Source organism: Pseudopodoces humilis, chromosome 1, assembly GCF_049639895.1.
Source record: "Pseudopodoces humilis isolate 2021_Gansu_Grassland_sample_001 chromosome 1, ASM4963989v1, whole genome shotgun sequence".
NCBI lineage: Eukaryota > Metazoa > Chordata > Aves > Passeriformes > Paridae > Pseudopodoces > Pseudopodoces humilis.
The window spans coordinates 74153298-74181156 of NC_142200.1; the positions used below are offsets into that span (position 1 = coordinate 74153298).

The 27859-nt window shown below is 35.9% G+C and overlaps 1 protein-coding gene across 1 annotated transcript in view; it reads right to left on the reverse strand.

Moving 5' to 3' along the window:
• Positions 1-27859, reverse strand: part of DNAH5 (dynein axonemal heavy chain 5) — a 128845-nt gene that overhangs the window by 52391 nt on the left and 48595 nt on the right. The window contains exons 33-50 of the mRNA XM_088053745.1: positions 27288-27500; positions 25628-25852; positions 22556-22728; positions 21289-21467; positions 18829-19016; positions 18073-18267; positions 17277-17411; positions 16428-16535; positions 15439-15592; positions 13690-13836; positions 11222-11463; positions 7164-7340; positions 6553-6757; positions 5917-6059; positions 5061-5195; positions 3426-3548; positions 2187-2400; positions 1337-1560 (exon numbers count right to left, since the gene is read on the reverse strand). Of these exons, the coding sequence (XP_087909871.1) occupies positions 1337-1560; positions 2187-2400; positions 3426-3548; positions 5061-5195; positions 5917-6059; positions 6553-6757; positions 7164-7340; positions 11222-11463; positions 13690-13836; positions 15439-15592; positions 16428-16535; positions 17277-17411; positions 18073-18267; positions 18829-19016; positions 21289-21467; positions 22556-22728; positions 25628-25852; positions 27288-27500 (3180 nt within the window). The remainder of the gene's footprint in view (positions 1-1336; positions 1561-2186; positions 2401-3425; positions 3549-5060; positions 5196-5916; positions 6060-6552; positions 6758-7163; positions 7341-11221; positions 11464-13689; positions 13837-15438; positions 15593-16427; positions 16536-17276; positions 17412-18072; positions 18268-18828; positions 19017-21288; positions 21468-22555; positions 22729-25627; positions 25853-27287; positions 27501-27859) is intronic.

Below are 27859 nucleotides of genomic sequence, written 5' to 3' on the forward strand. Positions count from 1 at the left end.
ATATTCAGTTAGCTATGGAAGAAGCCTTAATCTAGCATTCCAAAGCATAAGAGAATAAATAAATAACATTTCATAAGATTTTATAAGATCTTCCCCAGCCTTAAAACTGTATCCATACCAGCTAACATGTTTATATATTGATAAAACACTTTTCTAACTGGTCATTAAGTAGAAGATGGGTGAAAATATAAGCCTCATGGCATGAATAATCTCATGCCAAACACAGATATCACTGTGCCAAATACTACAAAAGTAATTACAGAATAACAACAAGGGAAAAGGTTTAAGTGTTTATATTGTCCCTTCTCCAGATTCAATATACCTTTAAAGTCCCTAAGTTTGGTCATAGGATGAAGAAAGAGAACCTGTCAGGCTGTTAATACCAGGAACACTAGTTTTAGTTCTATACTGTTATTATACAGTAGTAGAAAAAATTCCAGGTACTCCTTGAAGACATTTTGTTCCAAAACACTTTGTACAAATGACACATATTAAGTCTCAGAACTAATATGTAAATTTATATAATATTTTTTGACCAATTGGTTTTTACACTTCAAAAGAAATTAATTATATATATATATATATATATATATATATATATAAAATTATCTAAGTGCTCCATATTTTTGGGATGAAATTAAAATCCATTCTGAAGTTTATATTTTAGATGCAGTAGAATTCAAGAGCTTATTCAACAAACAGAGATGCACATTGTACATGAAGTGATTATATAACCCAAATATTTAACAAATTTTCCATATTTACCATAAACATGGCTTTTCCAGTGCTACATGTTTCAGAGCTTAAAACTCTAAATGATTTTTCCTTAAAATAATTAGAAGAGAAACGATGTTTTACTGGAAGAAAGATGGATTGTGAAAAAAAATATTATTAATACTTGTTACTATTTCTTCCTTTTAAACCGTAAGTCAGAAACCATGTTAGACAGAAATTAGGTAGTGACTGGAAGTCTCAAGACATTAATGGAAAAGAGGAACTATTCAAGTTTTTAATCAATTTATGAGCATTTTCATTGGGTTAAAGCAAGTTCATTGCTTCTCACTTATTTTCTAACTTCTTTCAAACAAACTAGCATTTTTCAGTAATAGGAAAAGCAGATAGAAGTAAACTGTTGTGACAAAAGAGGTGAGTTTTGTTACCGTTTGAAACAAAGATGTCATTTCAGTTGGTACTATAAAAGCTGGATTAAAACACCTTTGCCTCAAAGAAACCCACTAAAGTTGCATTTTTTTAAAGCAAATTCAAATGCCAAGATAGACTCTTCATCCTCTTTCCTACACTAATTATTATAAGGTCACTGATGTGCTGCACTTACCTGTGGTTCGTTGATCACTTCCGATGTAGCGTTCAGCATTCCTTGCCAAATCCTCGAGAGGTCTCGAAGGTTGAAGACATAATGAAACTTGGCTGGTGTGGGCAACATTTTTAGCTTGGTAATCTGCCACAGTCTGCGTGTCAATGGAACCAATTTGGCTACTGTTTTCTTCACATCATCTGAAAATCCCCGCTCACTACAGTAGTGCCCTTCTCCAATTACACCTGTATAAAAAAAGATTGCTAACTCAGACACATTAGCACAACACCAAGAGCAATGATTATCTGAAGTTTCTGTTTCTTTTTTTTTCCAATTCCCAAAACCTTTTCAAATTTGTTGAAATGGCTTTCCAGTGTTCAATTCATTGAAATATTGATTCAGCCACTATTAACACCATTCTGCCATCAGCTCAATGGTTATTTAGCTCTTAATTGTTTTTTTTAATTTTAATGTTCTTTTTCTCCCAAAATAGTTTCCACTAGCCTTGAATAGCTAATCTGCTGAAATCAGTATGATTCCATCCTTTCTGAAAGTCTAGTCTTTAGTTACTCATTCTTAGCAGCAGTGGCACCTGAGCAACTGTCCAGCATTGTCACTAAAACAATATCTTCATGTCATTCTTATTAAATCTGAGCATACCAAAGGTTTCAGAGATGTAACTGGACCTGAAAAACTTACAGACTGATGATGTTGCAGGTGGGGAATGATTACTGAAGGAAAATGTGCTGATAAACAAATCAGAGGGGAATTAAGCCTTAATTTTAACAATAATGTGTATAAATAGAAGGATAAGGAAAAATCAACTAATATTTTAAAAAATGGGATGGATACAAAGCTAGTTTCCCTTTACCAAAAATTTTGTCAATGGAAGAATTAGAAGGCAGAGTACAGTTGAACACTGAAAATTGTCTCTTCAGCCTCTGTGGAATATCATTGCGACCTCCCCCAGGGTGGATCATGGCAGCCAAAAACTGAATGTCCACAATGTTGGTAAATTCACCAGGCTTTTCCAGGTTATACAGTCCTTTCTGTTCCATCAGTTGCCTAACTATCTCATTAGTGACCTGTAAAATAACCAGGTTTTATGTAAGACAATATTATACATACAACTGAAAGAAATACAAAACGTATGTTTGAAAGACCTAACAAAGAGTATAACACAATTTTTTCACTTAACCCTCTGCTTATTTGCTTCAGGATAAAAGTACACTGCAAGGAATAAGCACATTTGGTAAAATCTATAGATAAAAAAATTGTGTGAGTAGAGGGCTAATCTTGTTTAGAACTAGTCATTCATGTGATAATTTATTTTTACTTGAATGCTGCATGATTTTCATTACTCTTGAAAATACTTCTCGCTTTTAACACAGAATTTCCAGCTTGCTCTAATCAAGCCCAAACTAATGCATCTTTGCATGTTGCAAGTGATACAAAATATTTGTATTAAATTTCCTATGTAACAATCACAAACATGGTTTTCAAGCTGAAATCATAGAATTACTTCCATATAAAAGAATGAAAGATCTTTTTTTTTTTTTAGCCATAAAGGGATACACTACATATCTGTTTGACAAGCTGAAAAAACCCCACAGAGAGTACAGCCTATAGCTATGCTTCTAGAGAAGTTCTAAGGTCATTTTCCAAAGCAATTTCAGAGCAACTTAGTCAGTAAACATAAAGATTACTTCCATTTTGTCTCAAGCAGAGAAGACACTTCTTACCTCTCAGGCTTCACGTTTCACGATTCTCCTTTTAATTATTGCCCACAATTTCAGTTTCCTATCACAATTTGTGTGCCAAATATTTCTTATTTTTAATTATAAAATGAGTGTTGTTAAAAAACATCATTAAAATTATACACACATGTTCGTTCTAAAGAGCACTCAAACTGCTTCTTGCAGTTAGCATATTTATTTTCACTTAATTCCTGACAAATTAATGAAGATGGGTTCTTTAAAAAGATTGATTAAAATTAAAGTGCTACATATCAAATTTACCCTATTCTGAATGACTGAAAAGACAGTTTTACACTGTAGCATGAAAACAAAGAAAACCTTTTGTCTTCTTTTTTCTTCTTTCACAAACTAACCTGATCTCCCCATTCATTGATTATGGGCATGTTCACATCATCAATGAAGATTGTCATCTTTTTGCCTGCAGGTGGACCATAAGTCGTGCCCATGTGCTTATCCACATAACTTTCTATTGTACGCTGTTAAAAAGCAATTAGCAGAATAGTTACAAAGAGCACTTCATTTTATACATGATTCAATCACTTAAACATATTGATGGCTCTGTTACATAGAATTTTACAAAGTGTGGTTTAGACAAGGCATTTGCTGGAGGTTACTGCACTAATTCAACTAGAATGTCTGTAATCCCAAGCTCTACAGCACTAGGCTGGTGTCTAAAGTAGACAACCATGCCTAACAGCTTCATAAATCTGAACAGGTTTCAAGCTTTTCTTTCATTTTATTAATTTATCAGCAAAATTGATAATAGCAATAAAGATTAAATTGAAGACGTAATTCTGAAACACCTTTCCAGCAGGTATCAATGTATTTCATAAAAGCATACATTGATAATTAAACTCACATATATAAGTACACTTGATGAGCTAATTTTGCCTAATGGTAGACTTGCCACTACTGTTCTCTCATCATCTTTCCATTATTCTGTTCTTCTTAAGGTCCAGTTTATATTTACTCTATCCTAAGTGAAAGTTCACTTAACCATACATAATTATTCTTCAGTATAAACCTAAAAATATGCATTCTTACACTATGCTTCTGCCTTCTTACACAACTGGCATCAGTTAGGCCAAGATTTTAAGAAGCTAGAGTAATTTTAAAGCACATGTCGTAACAGAATGTTCTGATCCAGATTGTTAATAGAGAATTGACTTAGTCTTGCACATCTATTTCAGATGTCCTGATCAGACTCTTACTTATCACCAAATAAATCTACATTTATTTTATAAAAATATGTTACTTTTTGTTTGTAGCCCAATAAAAAGAAGAAAAAAATCCTAAGAAAATTTAGACCAAAATTGCATGTTTGTATATTATATGTTAGTAGTTTCTGCTATGCTATACAGGCAGATGATAGGTGATTCATCAAGCTTATAGACAGCACTTACAGCCCAGACATTGATTTGCCCTGTCATAGCAGACTGCATTAAAAATATCCCCCAAATATACTGTCATGAGGTTAAAGAAACTTGAAATAATTCCAATTAGCTTGGTAGAAATTTGGACAGGCAGTACAGTTCAGGATTTAAGCATTCATAATTGTGTGTAGAGCAGCTGCACAGCATGCGTTACTTTTTTAATGAGTAATTGGAATGACTGGAACTTAAATTGCAGGCAACACACTTTTAATGACAGATTGTTGTGGGTAACACTTATTTTACCCATGGTGTTCAGTGAAATCTAACAGCTCTTTGCAGTTAGTGAGAACTGATATATTTGACACAAAAACATATGATGAAGAAAATAATAGGCATGGTATTGTAAAAGTCCAAGAACAGCTCAATAGCTACTGAAAAAGTTGAAAGGAACAATTTTTTTACAGAAGTCTTAAATCATGTATTAGAACACTTGGACCATTTGAACAGGTGCTTTTTTATTGTTCAGAATCACTTTCAGAAGCATCCTCCTGGCAAATTATCAGAACATTCTCTGAATCCAACCATCTTGTATGAGAAGATTAATCACTACTATACCTGAAAAATTAATGGGGTCGTTGCAGATGAAAAATTCAAACTCTTAGTCATGTGCCTTTCAGGGTTATATTTTGACATAAAACCTTTGATTATAACAGTCTTTGCAGTTCCTTGCTCACCAATTAGTAGGACAGCCTAGACAAAGACAACATTGAAATAAGATGAAACACAAGAGCTGTGTCTTGGCAAAGGTTCAACAGTCCTATTTAGCTTTTAAACAGAAAAGAAACTAGAAAAGTTATGTAAAGTGAACTCTTAACAAGAGACATGTAGAAGTAAAATAGTTAATGTCTCATAGACTTTTGCAGGCCTGACGAATTAAAAATATTTGCAGTTAATGATCGTGTCAGGCAGCACAATCAAACTAACAAGGAAAGAAGTTAATTATTTGAAAAAGGGTTTAATCATCTAGAGACTCAGTATCTGCAGTTTCAGTTGCTTGTGACACTGTTTTGGTGAAGAATAGGGTTTCATAGTCTACAGCTACATAAATTTTGTAATTGCCTATGCTCGCAAAGGTCAATCACCAGAGTCAGACATGAGCCTCCTAACCTATGTGGTTCTTCCTCTTCCATTAGTATATGAAAATATTGGTTCTCTTCTGACCTAATTTCAGCTGTAATTAGAGTTATTTCCACTACAGAATGAAGGGGTGAGGGGAAGACAAAATAGTTTATAAGCAGTGACTATTCAAGAGTTCAAGCATATTTGCATGAAAGTAGCTTCTGAAAACATCACCATATATCTAAAAAAAAAAAGTTCTTCCTTTTCAATTACATAATATTTTACTGCTAATACAAAACTTTTATCATGTGTAATGTTGGCAGTGCTTTAATATGAAATATAGAAAAAGTACCTTGCCCTGTTTTGCTATGGTTTCAATAAGGAAATCCATTCTCACATTGTCAACATTAGGCACAAGAATTGAGCCATACTCTGGTGTACCACTACTGGGATATACATACTCTTCAACGTGCGTATTCCAGTGCATCCATGTACCTAATAAGAAAGAAACTACGTTAATGCTTTAGAAATACTAGGCATCATCACTTCCTTTATTTTCCTTTCAGTTCATTCATCTGTCTGTGCTTTTGTCTCACATACACAGTCCCTCTCTGTGTCTTCAGACTAAAATTTACACAACAATATAATCATAGAATCCCGCAAGTTTCATCTAAAAGGCTTACTTCCTCTTTCCTACATAAATTATGACAATAATTTAAAGGATTATCTGTTTATGTTCACTTGACAGTTCATCACCACAAAGTCCATGCAGCTTTTGTAGCAATATATCTACATTCTGACTTCTCTCTGGAAACAGGGAAAAAGTTAAACGCAGCACCATCAGTAAAGTATAGCCATAAAACAAAACTTGCTAAGGGACACAAAAGAAGGTAAGCCACAAAATACTTCTGAATTAATTATCTAAAAAAAGCACAGTTTAAAAACAACTTTTAAATTGTACCCCGTATTACCCTTCTGAGTTACTAACCATCAGATGCCACATAATAATCAAACATTGTATCTTCACTGCCTTCTGGGATACAGGGAAGATCAAGCTTTACTGTTGCATGGTTTCGAAGCCAGTATTCCATTTTGCATCTGTCCTCCAGCTCTAGCAATGCTCCTACACTCCACATGAGAGAGAAGACGTACAGCCTTTCCAAGTACTTTGGTGTCAGCTCCCCACCTTGCTCCTGAAGGATTGAGTTAGGTTTTAATTTTCAACAGCCTGAAAACTCTACTGGATAGTCATTAGTAACATGAGGTTAGAAGTCTTCAGTCACATATAAATTTAGAGGTGTCTTCAATGATCAGACAGAATCAACCAATAACAAATCACCCAAAAATTAAAAAAGGAAAACTGCCAGTGCATGCTCCATGTACTTAATGTAAACCAGTGCATAACATCAAATCCAAATGTGAGACTGTGAGAGAGGTCACATCCCAGCTATTACTTTCTAAAGAAATAAAAGGTACTCCTTACTAACCTGCATCTCCATTGACATTCTAAGTCATCAAATAATCCCTCTCTGCAAAACTTCATTACTTAAAATTATCTCCATTATGTTAAGTATACGTAGAAACATTCACACTACATACCTTAGGTGGGATAAGACCCTGCAGCATATTAATGCTCTGCATAATCACAAAGGCTTCCAGCATCTCAGTCTTGCAATGCAGAGACTGAATGCTGAAGCAGTACAAGTCTGGGAATGATGAAAAATACAGCTGACGTAGAATTTCAGCCTCTTGGAAGGAACATTTTTTCAAAAATCCCTGTTGCAAAACATGCCAATAAAATAAATTTAGTTCCTAATGCAAGTCTCAGTAAATTCAAGTACAGTAATTCAAAAGATTCAGGAAGCATGGAATGTTGATTTTTTGGGGGCAGAATGGGAGAAGAGAGGTCAGGGGGGAGGGTGAAGTTAAGTTTCCCTGCCCATTGGGCAGACTTTAATTAACAGAAGGTCAGATTTTACCCAAGTACGCATAATTCCTACTGGATGTTAAAGATGAAGAGAACTGAAAAGAAAAAACTGTGTTCAACAGCACAAAAATCATTATTTTCAAATATTTTTTAATCACAACAGCTGGGACAGGTATCCAAAAACTCTGCAAATAAACCATACAATATGTACTGGACACAAACTTGATTTATTCTACACATTATTTCTAACAGGGATAGAGGATAACCTGAAAGATCTGTCTGATGTACAGAAAAATCAGGATATCGGGGGGAGGTGTGCTGGTGTGTGTTGTGTTCTTATTGTGTATCTCAGTATCTGTGCTGATGAATAAACTAAACCTAAGTAAAACTACACATTTCTTAAGATCACAGAATAGGATTAATTCTTTGATGCCTTTAATTCAAAGTAATAACATGTTTCTTGGAGTTACCTTGAAGTTTTTCTCCTCTGTAGGGCAGAATACTTCTCATTTACATCCAATAAATTTATTTCCTACATAAAATACAATCACCAGCAAAAACACTTGCAGGTTCTTCCCCAAAACTCAAAAAAAAAAAAAAAAAAAGGAAAAATGGAAATAAAATAAAATTTGCTTTAAACATAGAATGTTTTCATCTTGTGAATCTTGTGAGAGCAGTTAAAACTGGAACAGGCTTCTCAGTGAGCTCCTGGAATCTCCATCTCAAAACTGAACAGGACACAGACCTTAGCAAACTCCTCTAGGTTGACCAGATTAATGTTGTATTCAAGAATATTATCTCTTCCAAGCTCAACTATATTGTGCTTCTATGATTCTTTCTACTACCTTCGTAATATTTTGAAATTCTACTTTTACTTCCCAAATAAACAACCTTTGTGACTGATTACAAATAAGTATGTATATATATGGAAAACAAAGTGATAAAAATTTAAAGGCTGAAGTACTTAAAAGAGATATCCAAAAATTAATTGATAGTTAAAAAAAATGTTAGGGGTAAGTAGAAAAGCTGATATTCTTTTGCTTTGGAGGAGATTAATGAGTAACAGATCAAATTCACTTTGCAAAATCTGCCTCAGAAGCACTTTACACAAGAATAGTAACATGAAAAGTTTGAGAATTATTTCACTGAACTTCGAAGTTGCTTATGTCATAATAATGCATCCCAGTAGGCAGCAATATTTAGTTTTTCGCAAATGGTAAGGATCGAAAAATATAAACATACAGCTTCCTGAGTTATCCATATTTGTCTTTAAATATTTTTTAAAGTTCTTCTGAAATATCAACAAATACCATGCTTCATTCAGCATCTAAGAATTAGCAAGGTTAACATACATCCTGACCTGTTGGAATATGCAGTATATTGCATTACAATAGATTTAAGGGAAGTGCACTGGAAAAGCTATCAAGATATTTAATTTATGATATAAGACCAAACCAAAAAAAACTCAAATAAATACTATTGGATCAAATTATAAATAACTATAGGCTGCAATTTTATAGGCTATATTTTCAAAAGGGAAAGGAAGTTGGAAAGGTTACTTCATGGTGAAATTAACATAATTTGGTTTATATAATCCAAAATATTAAAAAAAAAACCAAGAAAGTTTCTTTTTTTTAGTCTGTTTCTATCACCAAAGTATACTAAAGCCACAAGGTCATGGATTAAGGAAAACTAGTTTCATATAACACTTCAACACAACTAAATTTAGCCTTCATCACACTTTAAAGTGAGAAGGTAAATAATGAGTGATAATGCAAAATAAAATGCTTTTCTTTCTGCTGTCTTTGCAGCTGAATCTTTAGCACAGTTTTAACATCCAATAAGTGGTTGTCTGCAAGCTAAGCAATGCAAGGAGGCAGAGCTGTGAGAACCTAAGATCAGTAGGCCCTATACAGCGTTGTAAGAAGAGGAAAGGAGCAACACAAGTGGAATCTCAGGGAAGCCACTGTCCTAGATGCATAACTTTCCCCAGTATCCATATTAGATTAAAAAATTTAAAAAATAAGTAACACTTGGCAATAGCATACATAAGGCACTTGAGTTGACTGCATGTATTTGCATTGGTAAAACTGAAGTTTTACCAGCCAATTTTTTAGGAAACTTGTTAAACACTTTTTTTATAATAACACTACAAATATTTTCGACTTGGCAAAGGAACTCAATGAATTAGTGATGATTCTCAAGTATTGCAGAGAGCTGTGACCGAACAGACAGTTCAGTCAGTGATTTAATAGCATTCTAAAAAGAAAAAGCTTTAGACACCACTAAAAAAGTATAGTATTAGCCTTCTACAGCAACCCTTAGTTCTTCACAAGCTGCAAACCTCCAAGCTTGCAACAAGTCAACAGGATATGGGTGCTTCTGACACACGAACTGATAACAAGCCCATTCCTTTACCTCCTAATGGGTTAAGGCAAAGCAGCATTCTGGTGCCCTCCCTAGTGTGTCTTGCTGCTCCTCACCTATTTTCAAGGCATAATACCTGACCTGCCATTTCAGATCTACAGGTGGAGAAGAAACCTTGTGTTTGTTGCCAGAAATCCTAAGTTTACAGCCTTCCTCACCTTGGTAATGTCTGTTCACCAAAAACATCCCCTGGCTTTTCCCAGAGGGGCTTCACTATCTCCAGTCCCAAACAGAGGCACCAGGTACTGCCTGTCACTAGGGCTTGCACTACAGCATACGGTCTCTTGATTTCTGTCTGGGCTGAAACCTCTAATTTGCTAAGGACAGTGGTTCTAGGCAGTCTCACAAGCCAATTTTCCTCTGTTGCCAGACAAATCAGGAATTTAGGGATAAGGAATCTGAAACAAGCCAGCTATATAAAACTTACAATCATGAGAACCTTTATGGGTTAAAAAAACAAGAAAGCTGAGACTAAAACAGAGTAATCACTACAGAAGGCTGACATCTGAAAGTTATGTGAAGCCAACTGCATTTTCACAGGACTAGTTAAGCAACAGTAACTAGGTGAGGATTAGTTGCATTTTCCACTGGTATCCTATTTGACTTAAAAAATTAAATGAGTGACTGAGACTCTGAAACATTAATCTTAAAAAATATTTTAAAAATCTTGTTCATGTAATACATTCTAGAAAGGAGAACAGTAAAATTTAGTCTATTAGCTCATAGTAGCCGATAAAGTTTTGTTCTTTGAGCCTGAAAAGCAAGGGGACAAATATACTACAAACACCTGGATGGCATTCCAATTCCATAAACCAGAAATAATTCCTATCTTAAATTTTAAGTCTAAAGCACATATAAAGGAATTTAATTCAGAATTATACTGAATTATACCAAATATAATTTGGGTTTCAGGGGAAATTAATTAAGTAATTATCTGTATGACACCAACAATCAGTATCTTAGCCACACAGAAGAAAGTTTTCATTTTTGATATTCAGGAGATAGTCCATATTTTATTAAAGCTAAATAATGTTAACCAAACATTCTCAACAAGATGGCCTAGACAAAAAGAAATGCAGAGGAAAAAAAAATAATTTTTATTTTATTTTATTTTTTTCAAGTGTTAATCCTGAGTAGTGTACTAGAAACACTGCTCTTTTAAGTACTGACATAGAAATTTATACAGAGTAAAAGGGATTTCATAGTAAAAGGGACAAAATAGATCCTAAAGTAACAAGAGTGAAGTGTGGAAGAAGTAACCAGTAAAACTTTCAATATATATACAGACACTTAGCTGTTGTACCTCAAGGATAGGACTCCAGGTGAGAACTGATGAGCTCATGAATACCATCCCATTTCTTGAAACTGTTGCTGGAGAAGCGTTATCAATATTATGAGGCTCAAATACTATTTTGCAATTTGGTGCCATAGGTATCCGATCACCGTTTGCTAGTGTTAGAGTTCTGTTGTCATCCAGGACAGAATTAAGGTTCTCAATCCAAATAGCATCAACTGGACCATCAAGAACTATCCAGATGTGGTCACCTATAATCCAAGACAAAAGATAAACAGATATAACAGATAAAAAGCTCTGTGGATGAAGTGCTAGCTTCTTTCAAGGACCGGTTTCTTATATCTGCAGACAAATTTTTAATTAATTCTGAATTTGTGCACACAGCTACAATCTCAGCTTTTAAAACAATTACCATTTCTATCACTCAGTTTCAGTTGGGTACTTCATTTTGTCACCTATTGATAATAATTATCCATTCTTCAGTTTATAAAGTGCCATCAGCATAAGTCCAATTTTTAATACGCTGAAAGAGTTTTATGAATCCAGTCTCCAAGACAGTAATAAATTAGGTTTATTTCAAATTACATAAAACAACTTTAAGAAGATAGTGACTACAAATTTATTTAAACACCATTCATTTGCTTCCAATGAGTTTTACAAATGCAGAGAAATTAAATGAAAGGAACACTTGAAAAACTACTCTTTCAAATAGCATAAACACTGTCGTAAGTATAAGAAGTCCATTATGGGAAGATTCTTGTCATTTGTTCTGTCCTTAAATTTGATCCAGCTTCATTTTAAATGTTTCCATTGCTTTGTATTTACTAACAGGAATGTATTTTAAAGCCTTCCTCTGTTTCCTAGGAGGGTCTGGGTCTGTTCTGCTTGCCTCACTTGGGCAACAGACCCTGGCTGGAAAGAGATCCCACCTTGGCTTCTGGCTGCCCACCCCTTAGGGAGCAGACAGCCTTGCATGATGGCTCTTTAGCCAGAGACGATCCAGCTGCCTTGAGTCAGTGCTTATTACAGAGGCCTGGGTGGCTTGGAGCTTTGCTAGTGTTGAACCAAAGAGATATGAAATAGATGATAAACTTTTTATATGCAGAGGATTTTTATAGCTACACTTCACGCATCTCAAGCATGAGATAGTCTGGAGACTGACACATAAAGAAATATTACAGAACACTTAGAGAGTAAATCTGAGGAAGTCATATGAGTGTGCTAATATATATTTCATCTTGAAGGAAAAGATAAAAAATTCAGTAGTTAGTGCTATGCTACATTCTCAAGAGTTTCTAGATTTTAAACAAGCCTACCAAAATTAAATTGAAAGCATTTTCTATTTTAAAAGTATCTGTATTTCTGAAGACTAGGAATTTTTGTATGAAAATACTACAAGTGTTAGGATTTTCTTCAATTTTTTCTTTTAAGGCATAATGATACGATCACATACTAATTTTCAGACAGAAAAAGGAAGAAACCATCTAGCATCAAATTATCATGGCCACTCTTCTAGTTAATATAGCAGTCTAAGAACGTATGTCAGCATCATTTTAGGCAGAAATTATCTGCCTAAATAGAATTATCTACTGCCATTTGAGATGGACTATGATATGTGTAGGGCTAGCTGGCATGACACAACTGATGAGATTTATTTCCTTTTAATATGTCAGATGGAGAACAGGTAAAAATCCTGGCAGCACCAAAATTTTTATAGGATCCCACTGCTGGAGCAACTGACTTTTACCTTCCACTTTCCTTTGATATGAGGGCCTAACAAACAAAAGAGAGCATTAAGTAAATGCAGTGAAGTAGTATTTGTTACACTACACTGTTTGATCACAAAGCATTTAGAATACAGACTGTAAAAGGGACAGAAGTTCTTCCAGCAATTTCCCAACTCTTCCATGTAAGGGGAAAAAAAAATATCTGCTTCTGTGTTTTATAAAGTTTTCCTGAAGCTTGAGGTTTTATCTTGTTTTATTTTGAATGGAAGCCTCTTTCATTATACCTGTATTGGGTCTAGCTGAGCTGGAGTTCCTTTCCCCACATAAAGGGGCTGGTAGTGGACAAAATCCTGGGAGAGGACACAACCAGGCCAGCTGACCAAAATATGCAAAGGGATATGCCATACCCTACGACATCTGCTCAGATATAAAAGCTAGAGAAAGGAGGAGGGTGGGGCATCTGCTGTTTACAAGGTTTGCTTTCCAGAGCGACCTTCTATGTGTGCTGAAGCCCTGCTTCCTGGGAACATTGCTCCTGAACATTGTTTTCTGATGGGAAGTAGAGAGCAAACCTTTTTTTCTCTTTGCTTGTGCCCACACAAATTTTTGCTTTTACTTTAGTGAACTGCCTTCTCTCAACCTACAAGTTATTTTCCATTTATCTTCTCCCCCCTGTCCAACTGTGCAAAGGGGTGGTAGTGCAACTTGATGGGCATCGGGAGTCCAGTCAAGGTCAACCCACCACAATACCTTTCTTTGCTCTTAAAGTTTTTCTCCAGAGTGTTGAAAATATTCCATCTGTCCAATCATTTGTTGCCACATCAAGGCGTCCAAACATTTGTGGAGCAGTTATAGCTTTAGGATTCATTCTCATTTCACGATGTGGCTGTCCACAATCTATAAAGGCAGATCACCAGTTAGTTTTTGCATTTCTTTTCAGCAGTAAGACAACTTTGACAAATTCAAACTCATTCCACCCAAATGTATGCTTTAATATGCATTCATAATTACAACAATGTGTGTATTTACTTGAAAAACTTTTCTTGCTATACAAAATTCATTCATTGGAGACATCAAAAAAAGTAGAACGAAATTCTGAAACTTTTGAATATTTAATTCACATTGCATAGCTTCATTGGGAACAGAAAAGCAGCAAGATTAAATTTATTCAAAGTTTAATTCAATATTTTGAAGGCTTATCAAACAATAGAGCTTTAAAACATTTGGTTTGGATGTATATTTTTAAAACCCAATGAATAAATATCAGACAGATGATTTTTTGATGATATTTTGCCCTTCTGTGCACTTGCATACATCTTAGAATAAAGTATACAATATTTTTATATTCTTGTGAATTCTCTTAGACCGATAAATTCTATCTAGCCATACCATGATCATATAGCCTTTATTTTTATCTCATTAGCAACAGTTTAAAACCTACTATGGAAGACATCTTTAAAAAAAAACAAGATTAAAATGTAACCAGGAGCCAGTAATAAGATGTTGAAAGAAAAAGATGAAAAATTACTTATTTTAAAATAATTTCATCATAATCAGATTTCATGAACATGTAACATAGAAGCCTGACAGATCACATAGTTTAACATTTCATGAGGTTGTGTGTGAAGATCAGCTTTGTAAAAAATAGTGAGGTGGCTTTATCTTGGTGGTAGTTCACATCTCAGCATTAGGAAAAAAGACAGGAAAACAGTGGAATACAACTTTGTTCTTTCTGCTTTTTTTCCTAAATGAAACAGTAATTTCCACTGCAATGTAGAGCTTACAGTGCTTCTTGAGCACAGCGCTTTACTGCATGTATGAGATACTTGCTGAACTATTTTTTACAGAAATTATTCACTTCTGGAAAATCATACAAGCAACTTGTGAAGTGGGGTAACACAAGCTTACCTCAAAAGAGATGTTTTTCTCCTCAAGCTATGACCTTTTATTTTAATAAGATCAAGCAGACATTCTTCAACTAATATTTGTGTTTAGAAATATAGATGACATAAAAACCACACACAGTCTTCAAGCCTCCAGACAGGACACAAAATAAATACCCTTGAAGACTCTCTAAACCAGGAATTTATGGCTAAAACACCAGTTATTTTATATTGCAAAGACCCTGTCTTGTGCGTTGTGTTCAAAAAGATCTAAATATTTATAATTAGCAAAAGGTTTAAGCATTTCCCCAGCAAAACCCAGGAGATGCTTTAATCACTCATCTAAGCTGCCTACCTACACTGTATTCCTCTTTCTTAGTAAGAATAAGAATAAGAACTTTTGATAAAAGTATGATAATATGGAAAAAAGGACATGAAGCATATGGCTTTGAATGTCAGACATTTTTAAGCTACTGGAATAATTAGTATCTCAACATACAAACTCATTCTTTCATTAATATATTCTCACAGTGAAGCAACTGAGGTTTTCAAAGAAACAATGGGGTTTGAAGTGTACAATGTTTAGTAACAATTTACAATATAAGTATTAATATACCTGTCATTGCTCTCATTAAGGTGTGGATGCAAGTAGTTTTTCCTGCACCACTAGGTCCTAGTGTCATCAATCCATGCCTGACTCTCTGGGTTTCAAAAAGCTGGATAACTTTCAGTTTCCAAGGAGGATGACAAACAAGGCCAGATTCCTCCACCTAAGAGACAGTGACAGAAAACCAAATTACTATTATTTTAGAGCACAAAATATATTTTAATGCCTTTAGATATTGATAGGTAGGTAGGTAGGTAAGTAGGTAGGTAGGTAAGTAGGTAGGTAGGTAGGTAGGTAGGTAGGTAGGTAGATAGATAAATAGATAGATAGATAGATAGATAGATAGATAGATAGATAGATAGATAGACAGATAGATAGATAGACAGACATATATCATCAACAGATTACTATACTTTTGTAAAGGCCTTGTGTATATTAAAAAAAATGTTGGAAAAAATATATTTGTTATTCAAATATGCATTCAGAAAAATAAGGTAAACCAGCCTCTATTTACATTATAATCATTCTATTAGATATACCTATAATATATCTATTATATATCTATATATTATATTCGGAAGTTGTCCCTACTGAAGTATTACAAACACCTAATGGGAAATTAAATAAAAGATATGTAATTTTAAGTAAATCTTTTATCTAATGAATATTCTAATTGTCAATACTTTAGACAAATATTAAATCCTAGGTCATGTAAAACAAGTTTATATACATGCATTTTCCAAACTGGACCCCAGTAACCATGACTCAAGTAAACCACAGGACATTATAATCCCAACTCAGTGACCTCCTGAAGAATAAGCTTAATAATCATATGATAGTGGTAAAGATTTATGGAAAAGCTTATGCTTCCTCTAAATAGTGAAATATAATATTGCCATCTGAATAGACTCCACAACAATGATTTTCTTAGGTGTCATATGACACCTAAGAAAACATGACAGTTATGCCACAGCATGATAGATCATGAGAAACATCACCTGTTTGTCAATGGCTGCTTCAAGTTCAGGATAGCCTGCTTTATCAAGCTGGATATCTGGAAACAGATCTTCAATTAGACTCAGAAATAAGGGTTCATCTTCATCAATCTAGTGAAAATCAGGGAAAACAAAAATCCACACAGATTAAAATCTGTTCTATTTATTTTATCAACTTTAAAACAAACAATCCCTGAGTTCTGAAGACCTGAAAAAATGCTTGAGAACATAAGGAACCATCTATAATAATCCTCTAAGGCACTAAACATCAGAAGGACACCACAGAAAGAGATCATATGATGCTTCTATCAGTCAAAATAAGCCACTAACATGCAGACAGAATTTCTTATAGCACATTTTAGCAATAACATTTAGAAAACTATTGTCTAGTTTATCTGGTGTAAAAAAAAAGATCATCATCAAAGATATCACAGCAACAGAAGAAGGCTGTTAGTTATTTAGGCAGGTGAGATGATATTCATTACTATCAATAACAGATTCTTTCAAAAGAGTGACTAAATACTTAAGCACAAAGTTTCTAAAGAAGTTACTGCATAGACATCTATTTTGTCACTTACTTCTAAAGGTAGCAGGGAAAATACAGAAAACAAATTCTGAACAATTCAATATAAGAATTCGTATAAGAAGCCAAGCAACAGCCAGCTCACTCTCTCCTCAACCCCAAACAGGATATGATATAAACAAGAAATTTATCTCTATTCCATTCAAAATGTTCCACTCAGAGAATGAAACATTCCAAGCTAGCTTCAGTGTAGAGGTCACATACAATCTTCTAGTCATCACTAGCTCCAAAGCATGGTTTAAATTATTTATCAGGCCCTCAGAACTTACTAGCTTAGACAGGTTCATATCTCTCAGCACACGCATGACAATGGTAGATTCAGTATCTGTGGGATTTGCTCTTTTTGCTGCTCCAAGTGTACGCAACACAGACAATATATTCCGCAAGCCAAAATCGTAATGCACCTAGAAGATATATGAAGTTTGGGGAAATTTAATAGGGACAAAACAGCTCTTATTTACTATTTAAGAAATGGATGTATATGTAGGAGAAGTGGAGAGAGAAGTGGAAGTAGGAGAGTTTCAAACGCCTCCAAACATCCATCAATTATTCTTTGGCTGTATGACTATGGGCAACTTCACTTTCCAAATCTGTCACATCTATTAAAATCTAAGGTATGACAGAAAAGAAAAAGGAATCACAAGTCATTGAATCAAGACAGGGTTCCCAAGGACTATTGAGAAATACTTTATCAGTATTATTTTGATTCTCTGTGGCCTTTGGAAACTGGAAAACAAGCACAGGCAGCACAAACCAAATGTCTCTCAACCCAATCTGTAATACAAAAAAAGGCTTTAAAGCCTTTACTTGTCTCAGCCATCACCATTCATTAAAGCTAAATCTTAATAATAAGTGGTCTTCTGAATGAAAGCACCATTGTTGCACCAACAACCTGCAGCAGGGATTAATCTCCCAGGACAGCAGAGAGCTGCATTACTACACTGCAAGTGTCTCATCTTACTTAGTGAACATGAACCTTTCTTTATTTTTCACATGAATATTTTGTGACTTCACAGATAGGTTTTTTCCTAAAATAATCAGGTTGCATCATATGAATATATTCACCTGCTTTGACAGTTGTTCTTCACACAGCTTGTACAGTGTAAAGAATTTCCTTGCCAACACAACATTAGCAATGAAACCACAGCTAGCCAATTTAACACGAATTATGATTTGACGATCAGGAACCATCATAGCCACGGAACGAAAATTGATCTTCAAGTTTTCAGGAAGTTCTTGCCGTCCAGCATATCCTGGATTCTGGAGAGGAAAAACAGGTGTTGAAGTTGAGTGTACCTTGCACAAGCAGAAGAATCAGCAAAGGAATATGCCTTCTTGGTAGGTAAAAATAATTTGCTGGCTTTAAGTTACATGTCAAAATTAATTGCCATGCAGACTTACCACCATATCTCTACAGAATTTTTGCCTCTTTTATAGCCATGAGATATGAAAAATGTTCAACCAAAGCATTTCAAATTTGAGTTTGTCATATAGGTCCTATTTTTACTGGCTACTCCTACCTATATCTCTATGGCAATTTTTCTGTAATTGTAGCAAAAAGCATACTTTGTCATGTAGAAGCAAGCTGAAGTTGAGATAACTTGTATTTATGGTGCTGCCTGCATTTGTTAGTTTCATGTGCTTGATGTTCTTGAAACAAGACCCTTTAAACTGCGTTTGCAGCAATGCTCAATATTTTCAAACTATCAGGTTTAGTTCCAAGAACTGAATGACGTAAGAGTTAGCAAGTACACTTAACATACAAAGTTAGACTCGATTATTGTACAATCATCATTGGTTTAAAACTTACTGAATACTTACCATAGTAAGAAAGATGCCAAATTCTGGATTCATTTCTACATTGTCTCCGTCAGTAAAAATAAATCTCTTTTTACGTTTCTTCTTACATGTCAACACAATTGCTATTTGCTGTGCAGCAACTGATAGCACTGGTAAATCAATACGATTGAATTCATCAAAGCAACCCCAGGAGCCAGACTGAGCAAGACCTTCAAAGAGAAAAGCAACTAAGCATATGACTGTTATGTTTTCAACCCTTTTTTGGTGCAATTCACAAGCCAAAAATTAAGTTAATCTATCTCGGGGTGGGGTGGGGGTGTGTTTGTTTTTGAGGGTTGGGAAAGGAACAAAGAGAATTTTAAATCCTTTTCAAGTAAGAAAATACAAGTTCACAAAGTCCTTAAGATTTTCCAGGATACAATGTTCTTTGATTTCTTCTCCTTTCCTTACATCTTGAATGTTTTCCTGTCCCTCTTTATCCCCCAAGAAAAATTCCTGCAGTAATTCTATGAAAATATGGCAGGTTGTCAATAGCTTATTGCACATATTAAAATGAACAATACAGTTGCATAAAGAAGCTGGAGGTCAGTCTATGCCAGAGCTGGATATTTTTCCTTGGGTTTTTGGGGGGAAAACAAAACAAAATCATAGATACAGTCACCTGCAACAATACAGTAGTCAAGAACCTCCATTTGACCTCTAAGATGACATCTGCCATGACTGCCAGGTATCAATTTCAGATGCCTAAAAAATGTCATCTGCACCTAATTCAGTGAGCTCTGCCATTTGTTTTTAACATATATAGCACTACCCATGCATTTCCTTGTACTGATAGAAACTTCAATATTTGAACAAGACCAAATACTCAAATCAAAATTCAGCATGTCCCACCAGTTCAGCAATACATTTCACAGCATTTTCTCTTCATAGAAGCATTTCTCCTTGTGACTTTAAGTCATTTTAAGTGACTTTATCCTTTCATAAACTGCGTCATGTTTTCAGACATTTCTATTTCCTGAAGACAGTGTTGCAACTGTGTTTTATACACATAACAAGATATTAATTACTTGCATTTATTAAAAGGCTGAAACCATCTCCTGGTTATGTGTATTGTTTCATAGAGATGACATAATTTGAAACTTCCATGTAGTTCATAAAACCATATAATCTCAGAACATAAAGGACTGACTTATAAAGGGCTTATAAAGGACTTATAAAGGACTCATGAGGATCAACAAGTAGAACTCCTGACTCCATGAAGGTGTATCTAAAAGTTAAACGATATATATATACATATATATATATGTGTGTATATAAGATAGTTATTTGCAAGACCAAATTGGACACTGAGCACTATTTGGACACTAACAGGCTTGAGACCCCAATGACTTCCTTGGCAAGTTTGTTCCAGTGTTTCCATACTCTCAATGAATATCTAGCTTGAATTTCACCCAATGCAGCTTCAAGCCACTCCCCCATGTCCTATTCTCAGACACCAGAGAGATCAGCACCTCCATTTCCACTCTCCCTCATTAGGAAGTTACAAACAGAAATGAGGGCACCCCTTAGTCTCCCTTTCTCAAATCAAAACAAACAGGGTTCATTCAGCTGTTTCTCTAAAGTCATGTCCTCTAGCTCTTTCACTGTTGCGGTGCATTGTTGTTCATTATATTTGATTCAGTTACAATCTTTATTGTTGTGTCCTCCCCCCATGCTAATACTTTCGTCCCAATCGTGTCCTCCTACCCCAGTTGCCAATGCACCCGGATACCTGCCCCTTGTTCCCGAATGTTCCCTGTTCCCCCTCCCATTAAGTTGTCAATCATCCCTTGTGTCAACCCCTGCCTGGACCGCCCCCTTTGGAATTCCCCTATTCCTCCGAGCCCCATTGGACCATGTGCCCCACTCTCCTCCCCTGGTGTTCCCCATTGATTTATGTATTATGTAACCCTGCCTTGTGCTCCTCCCCTAAGTCTTCCCTATTGGGTTATTATTTGTACACTCCCCTTGCTCCTCCCCCATATATGAGTTGCTGTACCCCTGTGTCTTTTGTTTTTCTTCCCTGGAACCTCCAAGAGAATCCCTTTTGGAAGCCACATGGAAGACCTCTCCCTCGTCCTTGCTCCTGCCCTCGACGCTGGACAGCCATTGCTGTAGAGCATAAGCCCTAAGCTGCCCTGCTTTCCAGGAGCAGCCCACTCTTGGCTCGGTGCTGTGAGCTGGCTGGGGAAAAATCCGGCTCTGCGTCATTTCACCATCTCTTTTGCTCTCATTTGGATACCTTCCAATGGTTTCTTATGCTATTTTATACTATGATATTGTTGACTCCAGAACTGCAAAGAGTACTTGAGATTAGGCCACTCCAAAGCTGAGTATAGTGGAACTACCACTTTCTCAGCCCAGTTAGTTCCACTGTGCTTTGTGCACCCCAGAAAACAGAAAACTGTTTGGCCAACAGCTTACCTTTGGTCTATATCTTACCTTTGAAGATCCTCCCAAGTCCTCGGAAATCCATCTGGTCTGAACAGTTGAAGACCACTACATATTTTCCAAGGCATCGTCCCATATCTTTCACAGTTTCAGTTTTTCCGGTTCCTGCAGGTCCCACAGGTGCTCCACCCATGTTCATGTCCAAAGCTTGAGCCAAAGTGATATAACATCTAAAAGGCAACAATCAATCAGGCTGCACCAGGCAGTCTTTCTGCACAGTGCCAGAGGAACTTAAACAAGTTGATTTAAGGAGAATAGGGAAGTGCTGAAATTACATTCCAGTAGTTAAAATTTGGATCAGTAAGGACAAAACCCCTTCACTTGATCTCTGACACAGGGAATATTAAGGCTCATTTCATCACACATGAAGCGAAAGAACAGATAATCCTCAATCATCAGTGAACTGAAAGATCACCATAAGGGAAGAAAGAAGATACACAGGTTCTGCCTAATCTTAGTTTGAATAGCTTGGATACTGAGTTATTTTATCAGGAGTACTTTTGAAATACATTATACTGTGGAGTACAATAATGAAAGACATCTAATCATTCCTTTCTCATCCATCTTTAAAATTTGATTAAACAGTGCCATTTTCATAAAAGAAACATCTATGCATAATGCAACAAAACACCAGCTAATAATTCTATATCAAGACTATCTCTATTTTTTTTTTGCATGGAATGGTTAAAAAAAAAACCAAAGAAAGCAAAACCAAACTAACAATGCCCTTATTTCACCGATGATAGATTATAAAGCATTCTTCATGCTATTTGAGTTAGACAGGTAGATCTCTCTGTTAATAGGATTACAAGTCTTCCAACATCCTTTTAGATCAAAGATCTCCAGACTACTGCAGCTGAATAAAAATTGTTGTTCCTGTCTGTTCTTCCTTAGCTCTTTTCATTAGCTTGTTTGTAAACACCTACTTTTGTCCTGTATGTCTACATATTTTATCTGTTGGTTATATCAGATCCTCGGGTATGTTGGCTTCACCTATATAAATACAAAGGCCAAATACATCATGTATGTTGGGACCAATTCAAGTGTGTGACAGAAAACAAGTTGGAAATTACTCACATTATAGGGCACAGAAACAAAAATACTGAAGCAGTCCATATGAAATTACTGATTTTGACAAGACCATGAAGGATAAACTCTGTAGAGATCAATGCCACATCCAACAGGAATGACTAAATTGCTCTTGTAAAAGCTGAGGTTTGGTAGAAAAGAGTAAAGGAATAAAATCAGTCTTTTTCACCTGTCTGTAAGAGGTGTTATGACAAGCCTGTCAGTACAGCCCAAGAATTCATTCTGGTATGTGAAGCTCACATCAGTCATTTTAATCACCATTTTATCAGAGTCTTCATTAAAATAAAATCTACATTGTTTCAGCCACTCAAAGTCTGTAGGGCTCTTGATATGCATGCAGCACTAAGAAGAGAAGGAAGACAAAGCTGTGGAATTTATGGTTAACATTTACTTTCACATTTATATTATGGTATCTAAGTAGTAGATGCAAAGGCAGCACTGCAAGCATAATGAAAGGCATAAAGCTAGTAACAAAAGAATAGTGGAGAGCCTATCTGGATTTTTACCACAAAAATTGCTAATGTATTATTGATCAATCACATACTTAGGCAGAGGAACTTCAAGCTTTAGACAAGTGTGTCAAAATTCTAAATACAGATGAACAGTACATAAGCCTCAAACAAGAGTCATTTCAGTTTAACCTTAAAATTGCCATTCCTTTTAGTCCTCTCTACCACTTTAGTTTTACAATAGTTGGAAGTACATCATGTGATATTTGATTTTATAAACTGCTATAAGAATTGTAGTAGAATTAAGATAATTTGTGACTTCACAGATAGAAATAAGAATTGTAGAAACCACATGGTATTGGGTAAAAAGATATTTCAAGGCAGTGTCATGGTAGTGATATTACCTAAGGAATTCAACAGAGCTGAAAATAAGTCACAGTTGCTGTATTGAATATTAAAATAGGATTTTTAAAAATATCAATCAGTTTGTATCTAAAAATTACACTTCACATAAAATGATTATAACTAGAAACAAATGATTCTACAAAAAAATGAAAAGAAAAATGCCTTCCTATCAATAATGGGCCAAAACTCAATAATTCTTTTCTTGATAGCCTAATTTCAGAATCAGTTCCAGGACATCTTATAGGTATATGATAGTACATGATAGTTAGGCATTTAAGGAAAAAACTGAAAAACACAGAAGTGAAGGCTTTGAGAGAGAGGTTGATTTGGGGGGGGGGGGGGGTGCGGGGTGGGTCTGCTTGAGACTGGCCAATAACTGGCCATTTCTGAGAATTGACAGTGGTTTTGACCATTGAAATGTGAGATCAACCCTGTGACTACCACCTTTTAAACCTAAGCCGGGGAGGCTTGGTCTCTTTTTTTAGTTTCCGGCTGTGAAAGGTAACAGAGCTCCAGCTGGCCCTGCTCCCCCCGCGGCCTTGTCCGGCCTGGGGAGAGGGGGCTGAGCCAGACTCCAGCAGCTCCCGGGCAGGGGGAGGGATGCAGACTGTGAAGTGACAGGAGCCCCTTCCCAGAGGGGCTGAGCCCCCTCAGGAAGCCCCCCAGGCCCTGTACAGTGGGGCCGCCAGCCCAGGCTGGTCCCTGGCTTGGCTGGAATTCTGCCACTGCTGGGTTTCACCAGAGGCTGCCAAGTAGGGCGAGGGAAGCCATCGGCCGGTGGTGTGCTGCCTCTGAGGGCTAGCCTGGCTGCTGAGATGCTGGCCCCCATCCCCCAGCGCAGCCGCTGAAAATCTTCCATCACAGACAGCTCCAGCCGCTGCCCCAACAGAGATCACGGGACCATCCACAAGGCCTGGGCAAGATTTTAACTCTTTCACTACCTATATGAGACCTGCAGATTTATTCCTTTTTCAGAGAGAAGAAAACGAAAGTGATCAACATGTAGAAAGACAACATAAACTATCACAGTTAGTGAAAGAAAGAATTAAGCTTCAGATGGGAAGAGAAAAGGAGATGCCTTAATAAGCTGAAATATTTTTTTGTTGAAGATATAGAAATGGACAATAATGTTCTGAAAAACTCTTTTAATTCAAGAAAGAGTATTTTGGGGGAAATGAAATATTTCAGTAAATCTAAGCAATAGTAATCCATTGATGAAGCTGAGCAGATGGTGAAGCAGTCGTGATCTCATGAGATGCTGGAACAGAGAAAGAGAAGTGAGAGCTGATAGAGATATTTGGCCCCCAAGAAAAAACGAGAAGACCTCTGTTCCCAGAGATGATCACAGAGACAGATGAAGAGAACCTTTGCCTTTGAATAACTCATCCTTCAAATGAAACCCCTTGAGTTCATGGCCCATGGACACACATCAGAATGGTGTGAAATGGGAGGAAATCTTGATGACAGAGTTTTCCAGGCAGCTAGCATCAGAGAAATGAAAAGCCATGAGAAAACTGGTTTTTTCATTGTGGAGAACTCTCCACAGAATGACAAAAGAAGACTCCTTTTCTCTACAAAGACTAATGAAAAGACTATTGCAAAGTTGAGACTTCTTTTAACCACCAGGTTTTGTCTCTATGCCGTAAGTTGGACAAGGGCATAGTTGGGTGGTGGGGAAGAAAGGTTTCTTGATGTTTTATTCTGGTTTCTTTTTCTTGTAGTTTTGTTAATAAACTTTGTTTATTCTTTTTAAGTTTTAAGCCTGTTTTGCCCTTCTCCTAATGCATATCTCACAGCAAGAGATGAGTAAGTTTTCTGGTGATTTTTTAGCCAGTGTTTTAAAACCACCACAAGGTAAAAAGGTACACTAGCTTTACATTTGATTAAGCTAAATGCTTTCATTTTGCTTATTTTAGCATCCTGTGTCAGCATGAGAAGGTGTAAAGAGAATAAAGAAATCCTTTAGTAATAATTAGGTATGTTACTGAAATGAGGACAGAGAGGGTATCAGCTTCAAACATTTTACTGTACTGCAATTCTATATTTTATTTACTTGTAGAAATTCATAATGCAGTCCAGAATAAGGACAATTACTTGCAACAAAATGTGTGAGGAAAAAGAAGTCCTTAACTGATCATGCAACAGAGGCATTTAACTTTAGTGGGCAACATGAAACATTATGAAATTCTGCTACTGAAACATGATTGAAACAACGTCAGCATTTTTATAATATTCCATATACATGGACACAAAGTCATTACAGTCATGAAATTAAATGTTTATCTTATAAGGTAGGAGTTCATAGGTATCATAATATTTTCTTATCATTTCACATTGTTTTATGTGGAAAATCCCTCATAATTAATTGTTAATTTTTTAATACTTACAAGACCATCAAAAATGTCCCTCTGATGGACATGAATAGTGATTAATGTCTCGTATTTAACTCGCTCAACTGGACTAAGATCTTTTGTTGTCATATCTATCAACATGTTCAGAAGATCCAAGAAAAACTGATTCGTCTTGCGCATAACTTTTTTATCCTGCTTGGCAAGAGTCAAAGCTGCTTCTGAATCTCTTGTCCAAATCATTTGGATCCCCAATAACCCGACCTTAGGAAACACAGAAGTATATACTTCATAATCTTTTTCACCTAAAATGTACATTCACAGACACAGCAAAACTGAAGAACTTGTTTGTTCTCCTGCTATATGTATAAAATTACTTTCCATGCATTCATACAGAGGTCGTGTTTTGTGTGTCCAAAGTGCATTCATAAATGCATAATTAAGCCTTTACTTCAGTGTCCTGGGGTGACTTTATGATACTGGTATCCCCAATTGTCTGGTTTATGTTATATATTAAGTTCTGCACCTTTAAGACTGGCTTTGAGAGCAAGAGAGGGGGAAGAAGAAGCGCGCAGTTTGTGTTAAGGAAAAACATCACTCCCACACATCCCGCTCCTGGACTGCGGTGTCTGCAGCACGGACAGACAGCGGGACAGAGCTTCTCTCTGGATTTTAGTTAGTTTTAGCTAGCTGAGGCAGAGGAGTTCCCTAGACCTTTGTTTGTTTTTTTCCCAATTTTCTTGGATCTGTGCAAGCCTGCTCTGGACTGAACACCCAGCTAAACCCCGGGAGCTCACGCCTGTGGCCCACCGGGGCCTGGGCCTCGGCACTTTCCAGCGCCGGAGGGACTGATAAGAACCTGAGCGAGCCGAGCTACACCACATGAAAAGGACTTTTCTTCCTAGACTTGCCATCCCATCGAACAGCAAGAGGTTTTATTATTTAATATTACTCAATTTCTGTTAAATAAACAGCTTTTTCCACTTCTCTCTAAGGAATTTTTTTCTTTTCCCGGACCAGTTAGTGGGGAGGGGCATTTCCCTGGGGAAATCCCCATTTGGAGTTTTCCTTCCTCATTTGCCCTAAACTAAGACATTCAGTCTTGTAGATACTGCCTACAGTGCATTGCTTATACAACTGCTCAATATAATTTAAAATATATATAAAAATACTGTATGCAACAAATATGCTTTATATAAATAATATAAAGTATGTATAACTAACCACTGAATAACTAGTGATTCAATTTGAATTTCTCTAGTAATTCACAAAGTGTTTATTCCAATTCCAGCAACATTCCTGATCACAAATGAAGCTTCTACTAAAAAAATAATTTTTCCTCAACACTACCCTCAGTTTCAAATCTTTAGCAATACATAACACTATCCTGAATATATGAACAAACACACAATTTTACTACTCTTCCTCTAGTAGTCAATTATTAAGCTTACAAAGAATTAGTGTAAACATCACATTAATTTATTGCAATCAGCATCCTTTTTAAATAGGAGCTTTGAGGTAAATTATCTTCTTTTGGTTTCAGCTATGTGAAGCTGAAACTTAAAAGATTGAGATGATTCAAATAAAATTAAATGCTAGTTTTGTATTTAACACTGGCTGCAACTTCAAAGGCAAAGACAAGAAAAGAAACTGATACATATCTGTGAATAATTCTTCATACATTTAACAATGATACTACCTGGGCTGGGTAAGTAGAAAGAAATTCAGTAATCTGGAAACTCGTTTCCTGGATGTCCATAGCTGCTTGGCGAATGACTTGATGTAGTGATAGCTGGGCTTCCTTCAACAGAGAGCTGAGCCAAACTTCCACATTACCTTCAGCCATTACAGGCCTAGTCAGCTCTACAGTCTCACCCTCTCGTGAACTAATTGACAATATACGATCATATATCTAGTAAAAGAAAAAATACCTTGTGTTTATAGATACGGTATCTATCTTTACAGTAATTCATATTTTTTTGCAATCACTCCATTAAACTGAGTTAAGTCACTAATAAATTATATCAACTTGTTCAATGAAATGTAAAGACTATTAAATCATTACTTTACTAGGCAGAAAGGCTTTGAACAAAATACTGTCATGAACAAGGAGACAAACCGGAATATATTGACAATTCTTGAATCTCCCTGAAGTTTCAGTGGCAATCCTGTGACACGTGCTCTAGGATGACCCTTCTTGAGCAGATGACCAGATGACCCACTGTGGTCCCTTCCAACCTGACCCATTCTTTGATTCTATGACAACATCCA